The following is a 21,661-nucleotide window of genomic DNA, read 5'->3' as shown; positions in this document are numbered from 1 at the left end:
TAAATACGAATGTGATGACGAACGCATTCACAGCTGTGAATACGAATGTATTCATTTGTATTCCAGTCACCGTATTTTAAAGTCGAAACTTAGTAGCAGAAAGATTTGAAGCTTGGAAGTTTTTAAAGTAACTGTTAACTTTAACTGCTTAACTAGCTGAATACCTTTCTGATTAGTCCTCCTTTTTTAAACTATTGTGACCTTTAATTCCTAAAACTTTTTTTTTTTGATAGATTTATTTATTGATAGATATTACAATCTACCACACAGTTGTGGGCAATAGGTAATATTGATGAATGATCTCATACATACTAAAATAAATAAGTAAAAAATAAAAATAAAATTTTTTTTTTAAAAATATGAAATAAAAAAACTCTCTTAAAATGATTCCTAAAACTAGCATTGGCTTTAAATTTAGCAGAATTACGGATTTTTCTATCCGGGAATTTGTTTTTGCAAGCTTTTAGTGATAACAATAGTTAAACTACGTTTACGTGTTGTTTTTTTATTAATGAACTACTATTATTATCTTAAACTTTTTCTCTCTATTTGTTTTTTCTTTTCTTATTTTTATTTTATTTTTGAGAATTCATTTATTTATATATCGACTATTATTAATTTATATTATAATTTTTTCCTGATCTTTATTCATCATGTACTATTTACATGCATAGTATTCAGGTGCTAACAACTCTCAGGACTCGGATTCGAATCCGGCTGTGTCAGTAATTATTTTTTCTGTTACTTGTTAGCTGTGAGTCAACCCTATGGGTTCAGGGGTCCTAGGGTCTACCTAAAGCCACATAAAGTAAGTACCCTTAATTGGAGAAAAATCTGGCTGTTGTTCGTGATCTTGAAAAATCATCGTGTATATCCGTTGTTCTAGAAACAGTACTTCCTTTAAAAAGAACTGAACCGTTGGCCATTCATGGGTTGTAGGTTTACATTATTATTATTATTATTATTATTGTAAAATAAATGTCATTATTGATAACATCGTAATACATTATTATATTAACATAAGTTTCACTTTATTACTCTAGCCAATAACAAGACTTTTTTTTGTATTAAAATTCAATATATTTACTTTTTGGAAAATTATTATTGCAGGATTAAATGTATATAAGTTAAATCATTATCGAACATGTTGATTTGTATTATCTATTTGATAGGGAAAAATTTATATTCAAAAAATAATTAAAAAAATTGTTTTGGTGTTAAATTTCAAATTTTTGTTTGTCAAAAGACCCTATACTCTACAGAAGTGGTTATATTAAATTTTGATTAAAAAAATTCCTGAGTTATTTTTTAAGTATTCTGTAGTCTTACTGGTTTCGTTTGACTCGAATTCCTCTCCCTTTTTCATCTAGAATAGAGTTCGAACACATTTTAATCAGGCATAAATAAAAAAAAATAAAAAGGCTTTGTCATCTTGAGCACTCTTTCAAAGGATTATTAACTTCATAAAAAGAGACCTTTCAAATAAATAAACCTTTCTCTTACTTTGCCGGTGATAAAGTATATTATATTAACAAAGAAGGACTTTTCTCCTTCAAAGTTAACAAATTCCTTGAAAAATTTTATTTGTCACCAGCGTTAACTTTTTAACTTAATTTACACCTTGAAAGCTACTGATTAAGGCACAATAGAAATTAATTCTTTTGAAGAATGTTTTCTTAATTTCGGATTATCACCAATTACTTATTTCTTTATTTTAATTTTAGATAAGGTTATGTATGTTTTTTAAATTTTTTTCTTATGTCTTACATTATATATAGGTAATTTTTAAGTTAAGCGAACTGAAAACGGTGTTCAGGGTCTTGTAAAAGTTTAAAAAGGTAAGCTTTGTATTATTAACAGCAATCAATACTTTTCCCCGCCTGAATAGGGTTTTTCACAAAATATGTACATATACGTATTTTGTTTTTTGTTTTTATAATACTTTAATATATCTATTGGATATTATAAATATTATATAGTCAGTTTATAAGCCAAATAAAAGCGGTGTTTTGGGGGTCTTACGAAAGTTTAAAAACAGAAACTTTTTATTATTAACATAAATTAATAATTTATATATAGTCTTTTCACTTTCACAATATTGTTATGATAGCAATGTGTAATAGTGTTAAATTAATTATAATTAAATTTTTTAATATTAATGAAAGAGTGACAAAATAGGGCAAATTTGACTGAAACTGGTGACCTGTCCAGAAGCCTGTAAAAAAAAAAAGTTTCAAAAATACTCTATGTGAGTGTAAAATGATATTTAAGATTTTTCATGAGGATGGCCGAAACGTTGGACTTAAAAGGAAATAAAGATTGTTTTCAGATTGAATTGAGTACGTTTGATTTTAGCCTTAATATTGTTAGCGTTTTTCACTATAAATTTTTTCCTTTTTGAATTTTGTAATACTGTCATATCTCTAGAATATTATTTTGAAATTTTTTTTAAATTGCAGAAAATACTTTTTAACTCCAATTTTACAGTTTTTGTTTAAATAGATAAAGGTCGTTAATAAATTTACTAAGGAAATTAGTTATATTTGACTATTTAAAATTCAGTTCTTTGGACTTAAGGGATTGAGCTTTAAGGCTCCGCTAAACCATCGAATTCCTCTCGTATCCAATCTTTACATTCTGAAATCCTTCGTAAAACCAGATATCAATCCTTCCATGATAAACTCCTTAACTACTCAGACCCACTTGTTTCTAACCCTACTTTAGTCACCTGACAATCCTCCTAGGTTCCTGAAAAAAAGATTGCATCGAGATCTACTCTAGAAATGTTATTAAAGTTCTATCAATGGGTACCCATTGTAACTCACTTCATATTTACTTTTATATATTTTTGATATAGTTGTAAAAATCGTTGTCTAAATCTGATAATGGTCAATTTTTTTTTATCTGTTTTTTCTCTAATAATTAATAAACATTGCATTTACCCATCGTTGTTCAAGTTCATACTGTTAGTAAATGCATTTCTAATCAATTAATGAAGTTAAAGTGAACTTATTTATTTTGAATCAAGTTAAATAGGGCTGTTAATTCCTCACCTCTATTTTATTATTATTACTATTTATCATATTATTTATATATTTCATATTACTTATTATAATTATACTATATTCATATAATGGATAAGAGTAAACGTAATGATATTCTTGTGTGAAATAGTCATAATAGCAAACGTCTGTTTACATACCTCCTTTCACTAAAAATCGACTAATATTATCTATCATTTATAATACATAATATCATTTAATTCCGAAATTGTTTAGAAATTTCCTTGGATTTTAATAATTTGAAATATTTGTAATATTAATAAAAATATCAGTTTGGACATTATAATTTCATATCTTGAAAAAAAAAACAATCTTTTTCTGTCTACACAAAACCTACTTTCATAACATTATTTTCATTTTAGTAATTTTTTTTCATATGCTATTACCTAATTAATTTATTACTTACTGTTTTACTTTCTTTTAAATAAGGTGTCGGTTTTTCGAAAGTGATTTCTTATTTAAGTAGGTATGTTTGAAGCAGAACTGCATGGAATCAGGGCATATCACTGCACTTAACTCAAAATCGTTATAGGTCACAGTTTCGATATTGCAATGGATTGCATATGATCTGACATTTAAAATATTTATTTTTTCTAATATTTTACTTATTCTGTAGAGTTTTATTCAAGAATTTATATAAAAGTTCTAAAGATCCTTAAATATAAAGTAATTGTTAAAATACCAATGGAAGATTGTCAAAACCTCAAATTTCTAAAATATGGACAAGAAAGCATAAGACTCAATTTTGTATTGTAAGTTCATAAAATAAAAAATGACAGCATGCAGGTAGGTTTCACGTATTTCTAATATAATGCAGAAATATAGAAATGGCTCAAAGTGAAAGATCTTTGATATTGATGCATGTACAGAATTCAGATACTTGCTGTTCTGAGACTAATATTGAAATTAGGATGGTTTTTCTTCAAAACATTAAGCACTTTAGTCTAATCTAATAAATCTTAACTAGTTTTTCTTTATTTATCGTGTTTATTTATATCGATGAGCTGTTTTTTTTAATTATATCTAGGAATGGGATATTTATGTTACACAAAAATTAAATTGTGGGCATAAATATTTGTTTATTTTTACTAAAATACATGATATAAACGTTAAAGTATTAATTATCAATCAAAATGATTAAGTAAAAAGTATTTCTAAAAACTTATTAAATCCACAATTATAAAAAATAAAATTGTATAAGAATACATTTTGTTTTTTATCAAATTCATTTTCAGACAATTTCATTTTATACCTATTAGTACAAGACCCAAAAGGAGAAAAAAGGCAGTTATCTCACCTCGATTTTTGATTACTTTAATGAAAGCTATGTATAATTAATAGCCAAAATTGATGAGTCTGCCAAGTATAACTAGGGAAAATAAAAAATGGCGGCTGTTTCAAATCGATAAAAAAAACTAATTTTCATTAAAGAAGTGTAAATTTGCTAAAATATGAGCCCTAATAGAGCTATTTAAGTTAAATAGTTTTTGAGATAAAGCTTTTTAAAAAGCAACATTTCATAAAACTGTTGTATGGGGCGTACTGAAAGATCAGTAGTTAGTGAGTTTATTTTTAAAAAATGTATATCTCAAAAACCATTTTACGTACAGATGTTTATTAGCACTTAAATTAAAGCTAGTTTAATGAGCTATAATGTAGTATATGATGTTTATCTTCGTAGGAGTAATAGTTTACATGAAATTCTCTAAAATATATTGATTTATAGTTGTTTGGACAAATTTTCATTTGCCAAATTTATATTCATATATGAATATCATAAAAACTACTACCCCTACGAAGATAAGTGTCATAAACTACATTATAGTAAGTTAAATTTCCTTTATTTTGAGTGTTGGCAGACATATGTGTGTCTTATGGATCTAGAGATATATTTTTTCGAAAATCCAACATTTTATACGAACATCTAGAAATTAACATTTGTGAGTTTATTTTGTCAAATATCATAAAACTTACTACTCCTACAAAGATATACATAATTACCTATTTTGTAGTAAATTTAACTTTTTCTCAAAATAAATTAACTAAGTACTAATCTTTCAGTAGATTTCATAAAGCTATATCTCGAGAACTATTGGACTTAAATTGCTCTTTTAGGGCTAATATTTCAGAAAATTACTCTTCTTTAAATAATGTTCTCTTAGATTTTCTATTGTTGTTGGTAGTTATTATATAAGATATGGAGCTCCAAATGAAAAACTAATTTTTTTTTTTAGGTTTTGAAACAGCCGCCATTTTTTATTCTCCCTACCTATACTTGGCAGACTCATCAATTTTGACTAGTAATTATACCTAGTTTTGTTTAAAGTAATAAAAATTTGGGGTGAGATAACTGCCTTTTTTACTGTTCGCCACTGGAATTTCTCGAAATATATTCTTTTCTATTTAGATTTTCTTACATTTGCTTTGTTATGATTCAATTTTAATTAATTTTGATTTGCTATACAGTAAAACACATAATCATAAAAAAAACAATTATCTTATCCTTATTGTTAAGATTACATGAATATCTCAAAATGCCTTCTTTTTTTTTTTTTTTTTTTTTTTTTTAAGATGTTAAACTGTTGTACTGGGACAGTGAAATATACAAAAAGATGCAACAATTATCAATTTGTTCATAATTAAAACGTAAAAAAATTTACTGAAATATAACAAATAATCATAATTAACAAGTTAAATTTTTCTATTTGTTAACACTTTTGTTAAAAAAGAAAAAAGAATCTCTAAAACATCCATTGTTAGCGCTCCAATGGCAATTGTAAAAGTTTCCGGGGGTTATATGTATGATTTTAGAAATCACGGACGTTATGATTAATTTTATTTTTAAGATTATTAGTATTATGATATTTAAATAGTTTCTATTTTTTTGGGAAGGGATTTCGGGGTTTAGCGAAACCCTCATAACTTCAACTCCAAAATCCAAATTACTTTCAACTATGAAATAAGATAAACTCGATGGGAAAGACAATACTAAGTAATTAATTTTTTTCTTTAATAAATCGGAAGTTTATAGCGTTTGATTTGTAAATTTTCTGTTATCTGTAGGCGTGAGAATTTTCATTTCTTTTCCACCATGCCTGGGGATTTCACTTTAGTCGCTTGTCTATGTATATTTCTGGTTTGGTTCTCCTTGGTTGGGAGATCTGTCAAACTGTAATAATCGGAATATTACTAAAAGAGCAATGTACGTGAGGATAGAATGTTAATTACGATGGTTTACGGAGGTGATTTGATTGGATGATAGCCAACCTTAAATTTCACATATCATTCTTCAAGATTTTTCAAATATACCAAAAGATTATTCATTAATTACGATATAATTTAATCTAATTATTTAGAGATATTTAGAAATACACGTTTCGATTAAAATAAGACTTAAACTTCCGTTGTTTCTTGGCAAGCATCCCATATATATTTTTATGTCGGTCCCTTATTTAACTTCCGTCTCAACATCTTATGAGATACACGAGGTCTATTCATGATGTATAATTTCCTATTTCAATACATGGCTTTTTCTACTTTAAAACAGATAATCAATTTCTCTTTTATTATCAACTTTATTTATATATTTTACAAATAACCCAAAATATTGGTCTAAAAGGATTAAATTATAACTAAGACTCAATTAAAGACCAAACGTTTTAATCTACGGAGATTTCAAATTAAAAAAAACGTCTATGTTAAAAAACTTCTGGTGTCTTTAATCTGTAATTAGTTCATATTAAAATCTGAAATGTTGTATAAATTTCTCCCAATTATTTCTGACTAACTGTTCGAAGTGTTAATGAAATAAAATGTTTAGGGTATATTTTGATAAACTCATTTATTTTTCAGTCCATTTATCTGAGATTTAATTAAACATTTTAAACATTAAACAAACTTTTTCTTTGATGGTTCCGAATATATTTTCCAAAATTAATTTTGATTTTTTTTTTTTCCAAAATTGTCCACACTTACAGATTTTTTAAAAAAAATATTGAAGACGAAGATCTATTTAATTTTTTTATAGGTTTATAAAAAATAAATATTAAAAAAAAACTCAAACCACCATGATTTGTTTTTATTTTGTTACCAAATCTATACAAGTATGTTTTAGTTGATTGGTGTATTTTTTCTTCTACAATGACCGTAATTCAAATTCGGTTTTTTATGTTTTTGATCAAATCTTACTGGAAACGAAACTTCAAAATTAGTGCATTTATCCACAGCTATGAAATAAGCTTTTGTTAAATTTTGAAACGGCTATTTATGTACATCATTTAGAATATTTATTATTTTTACTGTATTTATAGAAAAACTTAATTATCTAATAACACTTATATAAAAAGTATTCAGTTTCACAATTCTTAGCGGTTGTTCAGCTTGGAATGTAAGTAAAAAAAATGTATTACAACAAAGTTGAATTCTAAGTTCTAAGTTCATTGACGAACTTAGCTAGGTTATTTAGGTATAAGCCATATTTTAAAAAACTATCGAGAATAACGTTGGTATAAGCCATATTTTAAAAAACTATCGATAACAACGTTGGTATAAGCCATATTTAAAAAAAAACATCGAGAATAACGTTGGTATAAGCCATATTAAAAAAAAACTATCGAGAATAACGTTGGTATAAGCCATATTCTAAAACCATATTTTCCCTAAACCTGAGTCAAAACACATATAGTTTATAGACTTATTTTTTAAATATAAATACTAACGGGTATGTATTGCTGTGTAAGCCATGGTATATTCATATATATATCCCACAACCCACCTCAAAATACCCTTTATTTCTTGAAGGATATTAAAAAATATTTATGTCTATTATTGTATACATATTCTTATTTTCGTATTGTGTATTGGTTTTTTGTTTGAGATAATAAAATTATTATAAGGGTGACAAAAAAAAAAAAAAATAAATAATACAGTATTAAATGTGACATTGTTCAAGGATTTTTTCATTCATCAACCATGATTATTTTAGGATTAAGGATTATTTTCCATATTTAATTCAGCTCCAGCAAAAAAAAAAAAGAATTGATGTTGGTACAGCATTTGATGAAACCTTTAAAAAGTTAGTTTATTAACAGTTTTTTCTGGAAGCTGTTAAGATTTGAGGAGTCAGTGCCATCTACCGGTAGAGTTGGTGAAATTGGAGTTTCCCGTTATATTCGGTAGGTGGCGCGCAGTGGTAGCAGTACATATTTTTAAACATACATTTGAACTTCTACTTAGCTAACCACGAAATAACGGCTTTTAAGTTATATCTTAATTGTTAAAGTGGATATTTGCTTATTAATGGTGTGTTAATAATTATCTTATCCCGTAGGTGTATGTAATTATAAAGATGCTGCAGACATAATGAACTCAAACTTTTAGAAAATACTTTGATATTCAATTTTTATTCCTGTACTCTATTCGAATTTTGGATTATTTAGTACGAAATAATGTTGAAACACTCACTAATTAATTTGTTAGAATAAATAGAAAAGTAAGTTCCACTGAATCCAAAAGTTAATTTAATATTTATATCACTTAATGAATAAAATTACATATTCTTAAATAAATCAACATACTATAATTAATTATAGTTTGGATTATAATAGTTTCGTTATGTTAAAGTAATATTCTATATCTAAAAAAACAGTATTTTTAGAAAAATAAAATATATATTAAGTCCAGTGAAATTCAAAACCTTAAATATGATTGATTCGGAAATCAAAATTTAATATAAATATGGTATTTAGTGCTTTATATTCCTTTTTTGGAACTCAGTTTTCATTATATGTTATGGATATCTCAATTTGAATCCAATAATCATTTGAATTAATTTCTTTTTCATATTTTTTTTTAAAGTCATATTTTCTGTACTACTGCCTTTACGTAATTTTATTTAAATAAAAAAAAATTAATATGTAATGAACTTTTAGTCCGTATATAAACAGAACATAATAAATTCTATTTAATTGCCAACTACAAAGAACTGCAGATAATTATAAAATCTGTCATTTTTGTCGATGTTTATACAAAAAAACGTTGTTTTTTTGCAATTATTTACAAATAACAATGTGCATAAATGACTATATTATGTATCTTTTCAAGAAGTAATTCACGTTAAGTTTTAGGTTCATGAATGATTTCTGTTGATAGTTCATGGAAATAAGTAAACATTGAATTTAATTTTGTCTATAAAACAGGGACATCTCATTTATTATAATCGTTCTTTATTTAAATAGTTATAAAAATCAAATGAAAAAAAACAAAACATGATTTTATTGCTGGAATTCATAACATGTGCAATTGTGTAACAAAATGTGGCGGCAGTGGAGATTCAAAACGACCTTACCAAAACTACCTGCCAGTATCAAATAACAAAAAAGAAATACTATTATATTTAAAGGTTAAATGTATAAACAAGAAAAAAAGATTCTAAATAGCAGCTCAAATAAAATGTTTATTTCCATAAAAAATAATGATAATAATAATATAACTTCCTGAATAAAAGAAAAAAAATAATTAAATTAGTTCTTAAAACCCACTATTTTCAAAATAAAAAATGAGCTGATAAAAAAATAAACATTACTTAAAACGCAGCAAATATACAAATTGATTTTTAGAAATTATAATTAATTATTAATATTAAAATTTTTATGTATTGAATTGAATTCTGCACCTTTTAGTTGCACTTTAATTTTTTTTAAGTACTAGCACGATTTTGAATTATGCTTTAGGTCTACCAATTAATCGAATTGATCCTTGATCCTTTGATCTTTTCTATTTTTGCATTTTAAACATTTGGTCGTTTATGTTGGTATTTGAAACATGATACTTCATACTTAAAATTAAATTCACACATTTGTTCAGGCCTTTATTTATTTATTTATTATGAAACTGAATATTTGATTTTAAAAATATTTATATCCAGTATTTACTAATGAATAATATTAAAATAACATCTTGAATAAACAGTATGATAGGTAGTATAGAATTTGATCTGAGCCCAATTACAACAGTTAGAGTTGGAGAAACGTATGTAAATTAGTTCTGTGTGGCTCTGCCATCCCATATGTTGCATGTGAGGTATTGATTTGTTTTAGGGCTGTGAAAGCGAGTCTGCTAACTTGCCTTAAATGCAACATAATCCACGATTCACAACATCATATTTGTTATTTTATTACAAAAAGTTTCTTTAAAAAAAATAAATTCAATACTAAAACAATCTTGAAATAAAGGAATGTTTTTTTAGGAACATAATGTTATGAAGTTTAACTTATTTTAAGGTCGAGAGAACCATATTCCTATTAATTCTGCTTATGGACGTAGTTGTGTTTTAACAAAAAGTAGAACAGCAAAAAACTAGGGCTCTTAAAAAAAAATTAATTACTTGTTACGGCTGTTAGTTACAATTATAATTAAATATTTTTATTTGATTTTTTTTTTTAATGATTTATATAATTTTATGTAAACTTGGATTATTTTGAGTTTTTCATAAAAGGGAGGCTTTTGATTCATTAGTTATTATTTTCATTAAAAAAATTACATCCAATATGGTTCAACCATCTATAGGTCGGTGCCAAAATAACACAAAAATGGTAGACATATGTAATTACAATTTTGACCATTAGGGCGTTGTGGAGTTGACATGTTTAACCTGTCATCACTGTCAGTTTAACCTATCGTCTTAAAATAGCCCTGATAAAGCCCTGCAAAGTGGGGCGAAACGTCGGACAGTAAATAGTTAAAAACTATTTTGTTCTTTTTTTTTAAAATGCAATTTTTGCTAAAGTTGTAATTTTATCATTTTTTTTTTTTATTACTATGTTTTTCAACTAAATGAAAAAAAAAAAGAAAAAAGAAAAGGAGAGTGGAATGAATAAATAACAAAATGAATTAGTCTTTTGTATTAACAGAATATTTGAAAAATTATTATAATTTATGAGTATCATTTAGTTGTTGAGTATCTGTCCCAGATGCCACTGCCTTCAATTCTGCACCATGATTAAGTTTTGAAGGCGATTGGTGATAACAATTTAAGCATACAATGCTAAAACTATTATATATACATTTTAATATTTATATTTATTTTCTTTTTTTTTTTTCTTTTAATAAGAACATTTTATATAGTTAGGGGTGTCATTTGTATGACTATACCCCCTCATAATCAACTGTTAAAAATATATATATTATAAGTTATATCGACCATGTAAGGCCCACCAGGCCGATCTGGCATAAAAAATAAATAAATAAATAAAGTCTACATTTTACCTGTTTGTAAACAAGTTTTTGGAAATGAAGGATTTCTGTTTGTAAAGGCCCAGTAATTTATTTCGATGTCTGGATTTGAGTTCTTCCTAATTTGGTGAGGTTTGATCTTCTGCCCATTGTGCGGTGTCAAAAACAATATTATTTTTAGAAAAATGTCAAATAGTGTATAATAATAAAAAAACAAAAAACAGAAGTTATTATTACTTTCTTTACTATTGGTAGTTGATGAAATAAAAAATTAATTTTTATTTTACAAAGTAATAATATTTTATACTTAAATTATATATACATGCGTATTATATCAAGAGTCTTCTCTTCTTATATTGTGATAGGATGAAAGATTAAGAATTAATGGGTTAGGATGGTTAAGGAGTTTGGAATGAAAAGACGAATATCTGTTTTGGGCCAAATCTTCAACGAATGGGATGTTAAGGTCTTTGTGAATGAGTTTATTTGTAACGTAATATGGAGCATTAAGGATTTTATGTAGGATTTCGGATTGTAAGGATTAGATGCGGGAGGAATTTGATGGTTTGGTGGAGCCCCAAAGCTCATTTCCATGTGTCCAAATTATAAATAATGTTAGATTAGTTTTTTAATGTTATAGGTCGTTTTAAAGATATGGAGTTTCCAATGAAATTTTTTTTTTTTTTAACTTTTTGGAACAACCACAATTTAGGTATTTCTGTATATATGTAGTTTTCATTAGAGTAATAAAAAATTTGGGTGGAATTAATGAATTTTTTCTCCTCGTGGGCTCTTAAGGCCACTTCTTTCAATGTACTAATTTTTATTTCTTCCCTTCTAGGAAGATAATTAAAGATTTTCTTCAATTTTTGAGTATATATTTTTTCTAAATTTAAAATTTTTACTGTTTATTATACTAAGAGAGAATTATATGGATATAATTGCAAAAAAAAAAAATGAATATAAAAACTAGAACAATAATAAAAAAGGATGAAACATATTAGAGAACTACATAAAATAATGAGTACAAAAAAATTATTTATTACTATTATGTATTTTAATATTATGCCTGATGATCAATAATATTCATGATTATGAATAATGAGCAATTGTCCAACTAGTCTTGGTATGTTTTGTGTATAGCAACATGTAAGCATGTAAAGCATTGCAGTCTTTCTTGTCTATTCACTCATCTGATTACACATTGAACTGACTTATTTATATAAACAAGTAAACCCAAATTTTAGTTTCGAAAAAAATTGACGTGAATGTTATAAAAAAAATCATAATAGTAATAAAATACATAAATAAATTGTTGGTAAATATTCGCTCTGAAAACATGGAACAGAATTACATTTTTTTTTTTTTTCAGATGGAACAAGTAAGTGACTAAAACATTCTATGATTTACATAAAAGCCTTATCTGTAAATGTGAAATATGAAACAGGAACACGAAATAAGTCGCCATTAATTTGACTATCAAAACGTCACTCTCAGTGGTATTTTAATAATTATTTTCAGTCTTGTTCCAGTGGTATAAAATTCTGAGATATGATATTTTAAATAAGTTAATATTTAATAATATAATGTTGATAATAATGTAAACCGATACAACCCATGAAGAGTGAAGGTAAGTAAGCGTTGTTTTAGAACAACGGTTATGCAAGGAGTTGATTTTTTTCGACAGATTTTTTCCAAATTTATGAGGCTGGGTGGACCCAGGAGGGTTCCAGAACTCACAGGTTTGACTCACGGCTACAGTAACATTAAATAATTATCTACCACACTTGGTCCTTTAGAGTTAGCAGCACTTTACCTCTGTGCCACCCTTTTCCCTAAATAAGTTAATATTTACAAGTATAAAATATTAGAATATTTTTCAAAATAATTGTTTTCTTTTGTTCTTTAAAACTAACATATCTTTTAACTACGAGAAAGTTAGGACACTTAGTTCTGGTTGATTACTGTATTTGCTTCATTTTAGCAAATTGTCCTTCCAACAAATACTGTGGAAAATTACTTTTCATTTTTTCATCGCCTTAACTCAAGAATAATTACTAAGTACCACTTTTAGGTAGTCATCTCCATCCATTATGTTTTCGAGCTTGTTTTCTTTTGTTATCTCTGGTTCCGCTTGATTGACACTGCGAAGTCGATTTTTCCTGTTTTCATCCTCGTCACAGGACGGAAGAATTCTTTTAATTTTTTAAAAATAATTTTAAGTAATTGTAGGTTTGCATTAGTAATTTTTAATTGCATACTTATTGTCTCTTCAATTTTATATGTATATCGAGTCCTGTACTGCTTAGACATTTTCTAATCATGATAGTTTTTGGGGCCGGAGCTCTTTGAGGCAATCAAGTCTTTCCCTGACGCAGATTTAGCTCTTCCTGAAACCAAAAATCTACAAAGATACTTAGTAGATAGCCAGTAGGCTGGTCTAAATTAACGTAGAAAAATACAGAGATGTGTCTTCTCCACACACCTGTACTGTATTTTGTTGATGAGTAAATTAAGCCTGGGTTCGCCATTGCTGCATTTTATAATTACTATTGTAAGGAAGTAAAGATCTTATTTTTTTCCTCGTCATTTCTTACATACAAGAGGTTATCTACAGGGTACCATCCTCTTCTAACCATCGTGGGGGGTCAAGTTTTTATTTCATGGCACCGCTACAGAAATAACTGTGATTAAATATGTGACATTTAAGGAGGTTAAAAGTAACTAAAAATGCATATGGGCAATGGTTCGATTCTCATCAGAAGAGGAGAATATTAATATTTTTTTTTTAGCAACTTACGTTACTAAAAATATTTGAGTAATGAGATTTTGAATTCCGGCATAATCAACTAGGAAAAAATGTATTTTAAAAAAATATAGAATTTTATTTGTTTAAACTAATTGATGGGTGCTTTTAAGCGTCTAAATGATGTAATTTTTTTTTGTTGTAAAATTCTGAATTATTATTCCGGATTTTTTTTATAATTCTCCTATTGCACTATGTGGCGATTTTTAACTTTTAGTAAAACTTCCTTTTTAACAAGTTTTAAGTCCATAATAATTACGTTAAGGTATGTTAAAGAACCTAAAATCATCCGCCAACTTTGTAAAAAAAATATTTAATGTAAAATTTTATTTGGTCGAAGTATCAGTGTTTTCAGCCAAAACGATTACAAATTACTAAAATACATTTTTATTTATAATGAGGTGTAGATAGTTGACCGTAGATTAATGATTGGAGAAGTTTGTCGGGGGGTGTGGTCAGCAAAGAACAAAATTAATAAACAAAACCATATTTATTTATTTTATGCCGACGTTTCGACCTGAGTTTCAGGTTTTCATCAGGGATTGTGGCGTAGAAGGTAGGCCTGCAACTCAGCCGCACCCCCCGACAAACTTCTCCAATTTTTATTTATAGAATAAAATTTTTCTTGGCAAAAGTAAAGTGGATAAATTTTTTTTTTTTTAAAGGATGTGGTCAATATACATTGACAAATATTTGATTCCAATATTCATCTATAGAGCATGGTCCCATTTCACAAATGCGGGACCAAGGAAGCCCTTGTTTGCAACCAGTAACTCATTTCTCTTCAAAAAATAAAATTTTTAGGTTTATGGTTAACTTTGAAATTTAATAAAATATTCATGACTGATGTACATCTGCTTAGTATTATAATTATTATATAATTAGCTTGTATACTTGTTACAACATTTTTATGACTACGGTACACTATCGTTTCATCCAAGAAATGTAAAATATCTCTGAAACGAAGAATTTTTCTACAATTGACAGGCAGTTTATTTATTTGATAATATAAAAGGTAATGCAGGCAGATTTCCAGGCCCCGGTACATCTGTTTTGTATCAGACAGGATTCTGCCTATATTCCATCGAATCCTCTGGATATATTCCTGATAGGATATCCTCGGGTGATCTTTTACTCACCTGAAGGCCGAGCCTATATTTCGTAGGTTTTCCTCTTCAGTCTTGTTATAAACCTGCTCAGGTATGACTGTGGCCGGAGTCTTAAGCTTAGTTCGGTACAACTCCAGCGTTCCACTACCAAACGTGAGTAGCCTTACGTCTTATACTGATGTAATATTAAACTATTTAGAGTTATCTTAATGTTTTAAAAAGCTAAGATTTATCTTTTACAGTTTTATTGTGTCTTTAAAGAGAAATGCTTTATTTAATAGTAAGCAATGCTGCCTAAATAGAATGGGTCACTACAAGTACACAAAATACTAATGATATAAATTAAGGATAAACGAGAAATACTAACACAAGTAATTAACAATGTTATAGTAAAATATTAATACTAACGTAAGTGATTAACACAGTTGTAGTTTTATTCCTCATTATAACAATATATTAATTTTTTTTATAACTGTGCAACATTAATTTTTATCCCTGTATTTTCTCTTCCTGTTTTCCTCCTCTCTCTCCTTTTTTTTCCTAACCAAATAATTTTCTGTATTCCTTCTGCTCTCATCTTTTATTTCACTTTCCCAAGGACTCAATACGAATACTTGATGCATTACACATTTTTTATTTAAATGTATAGACTTATTATATTTTTTTTTAAACTTTCGGTATGCACAAATAAAAAAAACGTAGTTATAAATAAATAATTACAAAAGACTGATCTACATGACTATTATAAGGCCTATCTGGCATATACGGTGTTGAGCTTTGGGGCTCCACTAGACCATCAAATTCCTCCCGAATTCAATCTTTCATAAAATCCTTAATGCTCCTTACTTTGTCACAAATCAAGTCATCCATCAGGACCTCAATGTTCCATATGTTGCCGATTTGGCCAGAACCAGAAAAAAAAAATAAATAAATAAAATTTAGAAATAATTAAAAATAAAATAACAGTCGTAGTAATAATATTAGAAAAAAAAAAGAAAATAACCACTTACTAATAAATTAGTCTTACCTAACAAATAAGTTAAAAAATAATACATTTATTATTATATACAGATCCAAATCAGAGACCTCTCACCATGGTTTCTCTTAATAAATTTCTTGTTGTGTTCTATTATATAGTTTTGATTCTCTTTTTGATTAGATTTTGTTCTTAGCTCGTACCAACTCAAATTTAGTTAAAATTCTTTTTTAAATTTTCATAAAAAGTGAGTGTGTGATAAAGTTTAGGCTTTAAGAGATAATATATTAAGTCTCCTTTTTAGTTTTTGAATTCTCTCCTCCTTTTTTTATTGTTTGTCTCTTTTCTGATCAAGCTATTTATTATCCCTAGTGTAATATTATACTAGTGCAAATAGTACTGTTATAGTAATAGTATCGCTCCCTTGCTAGTTCACCTGCTATCTCGTTCGTGGGCTTTGATCCCTTCATGCCACGCAATCTACATCGGGGCAGGTTTATTGCCCTTTGCTGACTGTTAAAGGGCATACAGGCTGTTTGGAATAGTAATAGGATTCAATACCTTCAGTGTTATAATATGAAATATAAGGTAGTAGTTTTCAGCTTTAAATAATTAATTAGCTTGTCTTTGTCATTAAATTAAATTCACGTTTAATAATGAACGAATCGGTAATCAATATTATGAAAAGTTCAAGGTTCGTTCGGGTTTAAAACAAGCCGATTTTCTATCACCTATGTTATTTAATCTAGGGCTAGAATACTTTTTTTTTATATATATACAAGTAAATATGCTGTTTGTAATAAAATGACATGATACAAACATGTGGAGAATCTATCCATCGATCGAACTCCGATAACATTTCTAGAGGAGAAGGTCTTGAGGCCATTTTCTTTTCAGACGTTTAACGGAGGATTATTAGCTAATTATTGGCAAGGAGGAGCCAGGTTAGAGACAAGTGGGTTTAGGTGGTTGGGAAGTTTATCTGTTTCTGGTTGTTGGTATTTATTGGTACCCGGTTCTGGCCATATCGGCAACATGCGATACATTGAGGTCCTGATGGATGCCTTGATTTGTGACAAAGTAAGGAGAATTAAGAATTTTACAAAGGATTTTAGTCTGTAAGGATTGGATTTGGGAGGAATTAGATGGTTTCAGACTCCGTATGTTCAGATAGGCCTTATTACAGTCGTGTAGATCAGTCTTAGTAATGGATTGGAAGTTTAGACCGTTTGTCTAGTAAATGTTGTTATAGTCGCAATCGACGAATAGTGCCCTACAGTCCATTCCACGAGCCGAGTGAAATCCAGTAGAACACATTTGGGTGGCATTTTCTCTTTGAAGGGGATCCATTAATACTCAATATAATTATGATGAAACTTTATTAAAACGCAAAATTTAAATAAAAATAGAATATCATATAATCAAATTCAACATTACTTTATTTTCTGACTCCCCCGACTGGGATTCGAACCCACAATCTTCTGACCACGTCTATCAGGTCCTCATAATTTATTGTTTATGTTAACAAAACACTTTCTAGAATTTTTTTTATTCTTGAACGTTATAACTTTTTTTTTTTTTTATAAAATTATAAATTAATTAATCAGTGGTTTTTAAACTTTTGTTTAGCATGTTTTACCGATAAACACAACATCGGCCAAACATTTAAGTTTAGAAAGTTTGATAGCTTTTTTAGTTGCATAATGCCTTATCCCTTTGTTACATAACAATAGTATTTCGCATAAATCCTAAAATACGTTTCTAATTTATTGTAGTTGGTGCTGTCGTGGTAAATGTAAGTTATTGTTGCCGGCACGGGATCTAAGACGATAAATCGCGACCATTACTTGCAGGTGGTTGTGTTTCTTCACTACTCGTACTCGCTATGTTGACTGCTCTCCAATCCCCTTCAAAATCAACGATAGTACATCTTATCTCTCTATCTCTACAATAAATATCTTCTTCTGTTCTATACAGTATGTCTGGTTGTAACATATACCTAACCTGGCAGTTTTCAGGTAGCACGAACCTTATCTAATAAATGTTTCTCACTAGTGTGTGCGTCATTGTTGGTACAACTCCTGAAAGCAAGTTAATCTTTCATAATTTTCTAAAAGTTTTTGCCAACTTAATCTTGGTGCAAATTAACACCCGAAATTTCACAATATATATTTACAAAGTAGATTGCATATACGACAACTTCTGATGGTATATTCTCATTCACCTAAAGGAATATATTATGTCTACACGTTTGCCATTTGCCGTAAATTCAAGACTTTTACAAATGCTTGGTCAAGTAAGCTACAAACTTGGATGTATCCACATCCTTGTTTTTTCTTTTGACTTTTGTCAGATGTTCACACCAGTTATTTTTTGTCTGAGCGCCATGATAATAGAATTTCAAAAATGACTTTTTTGGAAGATATTGCGTTCTAAAATAGCAACCCAGAACAGAGTTGTCAATATATTTGCTTACACAGTACAACAAGAATGAATAAAAAACAGTCCCAGAATGATTAACCTCCCTGGGTGGGTTGGGTGGAAAGCGTTCCTACCCAATCCCGAAATGGTTGAGTGTTGCCAAGTTCCGGACTGCCTCTCGGTTTGATACTGGTAGGAGGGGTTTTAATGGTATAGAGGGGGGGGGTGCGGGAATTCCCTTCTCTACAGGCAAACTCATCTTAGATGCACTATACTTAGCAAGTTCCTAAAAAAGCAGAAGTTAAGGCCCGCGTCCGTCATGCATCTACTCTGGAAGAGACGGGGAAGATGTTAATCGAGGAAACCTAATCAAGGGATGACCCATCCCAAAATAATGAAGATGATAGATTTATAAGGCATGTCACGATATATCCACCTGGCACAGATTTATGCCCACTGTGGGACATATGGGATCTCAGTGTTGCTGTAGCTAAGCAAAGGACTGGCCGTTCTCCAGGTTTGGACACGATTGACGCGGTGATGTTAAACCACAGTATCTCCGACATTGAAGAAAGGCTGTTAGCGGTGTTCAGCGACTGTCTGGATTGGGGATATTTTCCAAGAAGCAGGAAAATTGCTGACGTCATGCTCATTTACAGGAGAAGATGAAGGGTATAGGACTCTATGTTCTGACGGAGAGCAATCTCCCTGAGCTGATGAAGAAATAAAACTACCTGCACTACAAGGCCGTCGTTTACGGGTAAAAGGAAGCAGTGGGTTCTACTCACTTCTCCCTGGGTAGTAGAGAAGAAACTACACCAGCATGGCCTCTGTAGAAGAGCAAGATATATTTTGTAACAATCCTCAATGCTCCTTATTTTGTTACTAATAAAACCATCCATAAAGACCTAAATGTTCCTTATGTAACCGATCTAGCCCGAACCCGATATTATTCCTTCTATAATGAACTCCCTAACCACCCAAACCCACTAGTTTCTAACCTTGCTTCCTCATCCATTCCTGGCAATCCTCCGAGGCGCCTGAAAAGAAGATGGCCTCGTGACCTTATATTGTAAACTGTTTTTAGAGTTCTACTACTGGGTAGTAGTACTTGTTGTATTTTTTATACACTTGTAAATATCAATAAATAAATTTAAAAAAAAAATATTTTGTAACAAGAGCTGTGTGTCACAGCTATGTAAATGTGAATCATGATTGCAGCAATGCAAGTTGCACCCACTGCTGCGAACACCTGTATTGCAGGGTAGGGTGATAAATAAATAAAAATAAAAAGGTAAAAGTTTATGCTTCCATTTTAAGATCGAATTTAATTTCCGATGGGTTTCAAAGCGTTTAAATTAATACAGAGACACGAAAAAACTTATGGTGCTTATATGTATCATCAGTAAATAAAGAGATAGTAATATCTACAATTTTTTTTTTTTTTATGATAAGTGAAAACATTTAAAAAAAAAAAAATAAAATTGGAAGGTAAGGAATAAATTGAAAGTTATTTTAATGGAAATGCTTGTAATTGTGAACCTGTTCCTTACTAGACATGAAAATGTCTGCAAGAAACGAAGCTGAGCAACATTTTAAAGGTTATTTCATATTTTATTGGATTAGGAATCTTATAAAATGAGAGTTGTTACACCCTAAATTATAATTTTATTTATGTAGCTATAGTACTAGCACAAAGGCGGAACGAATGAATGATGGGTGTAAGTTTTGTTTAAACATTTACAGTTTAATAATTTAATAAGTTGCTGTTATTGTGTTTCAGTTTTCGAGAGCACCCCCCTCGTGTGTATACAGCCGATACATCCCATTCAGATCACTCCACCGCAGTTTCAACTTCCCCCGATCTCAGCGCCGTCCCCACATTCTAATGGTAAGTTTAAGAAAATATATTATGTTAATATTAATTAGATTAGTAATAATTAATTTAATTAACCTCGGGTTATTCAGAGGCTTTATTTCAGATAACATAAGACGTTCAGATGCCTGCCAGCACTAAAATTAAAGCTAGTTAAATTTACTATAAAATATTATATAACTTATATCTTTGTAGGAGTAATAGTTTTTATGATATTTGACAAAAAAGGTCTCAAGATGTTAATTTCTATTTGTTCGGATAAAATTATTTTTGAAATAATACATCTCTAAAGCAATAGGTTTAAATTATTATAAAGTAGTTTATGACCCTTATCTTCGTAGAGGTAGTAGTTTTTATTATATTCGCATTTCAATATAAATTTGGCAAATGAAAATCTGTCCGAACAACTATAAATCAATTTATTTTAGCAAATATCATGAAAACTACTTCTCCTACAGGAATAAATGTCTATAATATATAATATATCTATAGATCCATAACATACACATATGTCTGTCAACACTCAAAATAAAGGAAATTTAACTTACTATAAAGTAGTTTATGACACCTATCTTCGTAGGGGTAGTAGTGTTTTTGATATTCAAATATGAATATAAATTTGGCAGATGAAAATTTGTCCGAACAATTATAAATCAATTTATTTTGGCAAATTTCATGTAAACTATTACTCCTACGAAGATAAACATCATAAACTACTTTATAGCTCATTAAACTAGCTTTAATTTGAGTGCTAATAGACATATGTACGTCAAATGGTTTTTGAGATATAAATTTTTCAAAATAAATTCACTAACTATGATATTTTAGTACGTCCCATACACCATTTTTATGAAATGTTGCTTTTTAAAAAGCTATATCTCGAAAACTATTTAACGTAAATAGCTCTATTAGGGCTCATATTTTAGCAAATTTACTCTTCTTTGAATGACGTTCTCTTAGGTTTTCTTGTGTTGTTCCTACTTTTTAAGATATAGAGTTCCGAATGAAAAGTATTTTTTTTTTAACGTTTTGAAACAGCCACCATTTCTTGTTCCCCCTGCCTATACTTGGCAGACTCATCAATTTAGACTAGTAATCCTACATAATTTTCAATAAGGTAATCAAAAATTGGGGTGAAATAACTGACTTTTTTTCCTCTTGGGCTCTTGTACTATTACT

The 21,661-nt window shown here is 28.7% G+C and overlaps 1 protein-coding gene across 4 annotated transcripts in view; it reads left to right on the top strand.

Annotated features, from left to right (window-relative positions):
• LOC136797030 (phosphatase and actin regulator 4-like) overlaps nucleotides 1-20,550 on the top strand; it is a 254,080-nt gene extending 233,530 nt beyond the window's left edge. For all 4 annotated transcript variants that reach the window (XM_067052453.1, XM_067052452.1, XM_067052454.1 and 1 more), the window contains one exon: nucleotides 20,390-20,550. In XM_067052453.1, the coding sequence (XP_066908554.1) occupies nucleotides 20,390-20,535 (146 nt within the window). In that variant the 3' untranslated portion in view covers nucleotides 20,536-20,550. The remainder of the gene's footprint in view (nucleotides 1-20,389) is intronic.
• Nucleotides 20,551-21,661: the final 1,111 nt, after the last annotated feature.

Source organism: Halyomorpha halys, unplaced genomic scaffold (assembly GCF_000696795.3).
Source record: "Halyomorpha halys isolate HHAL.00 unplaced genomic scaffold, Hhal_1.1 Scaffold816.1, whole genome shotgun sequence".
Classification (NCBI taxonomy): domain Eukaryota; kingdom Metazoa; phylum Arthropoda; class Insecta; order Hemiptera; family Pentatomidae; genus Halyomorpha; species Halyomorpha halys.
The sequence above is the reverse complement of the archived record's forward strand: the minus strand, read 5'-3'. Positions and strand labels throughout refer to the sequence as shown.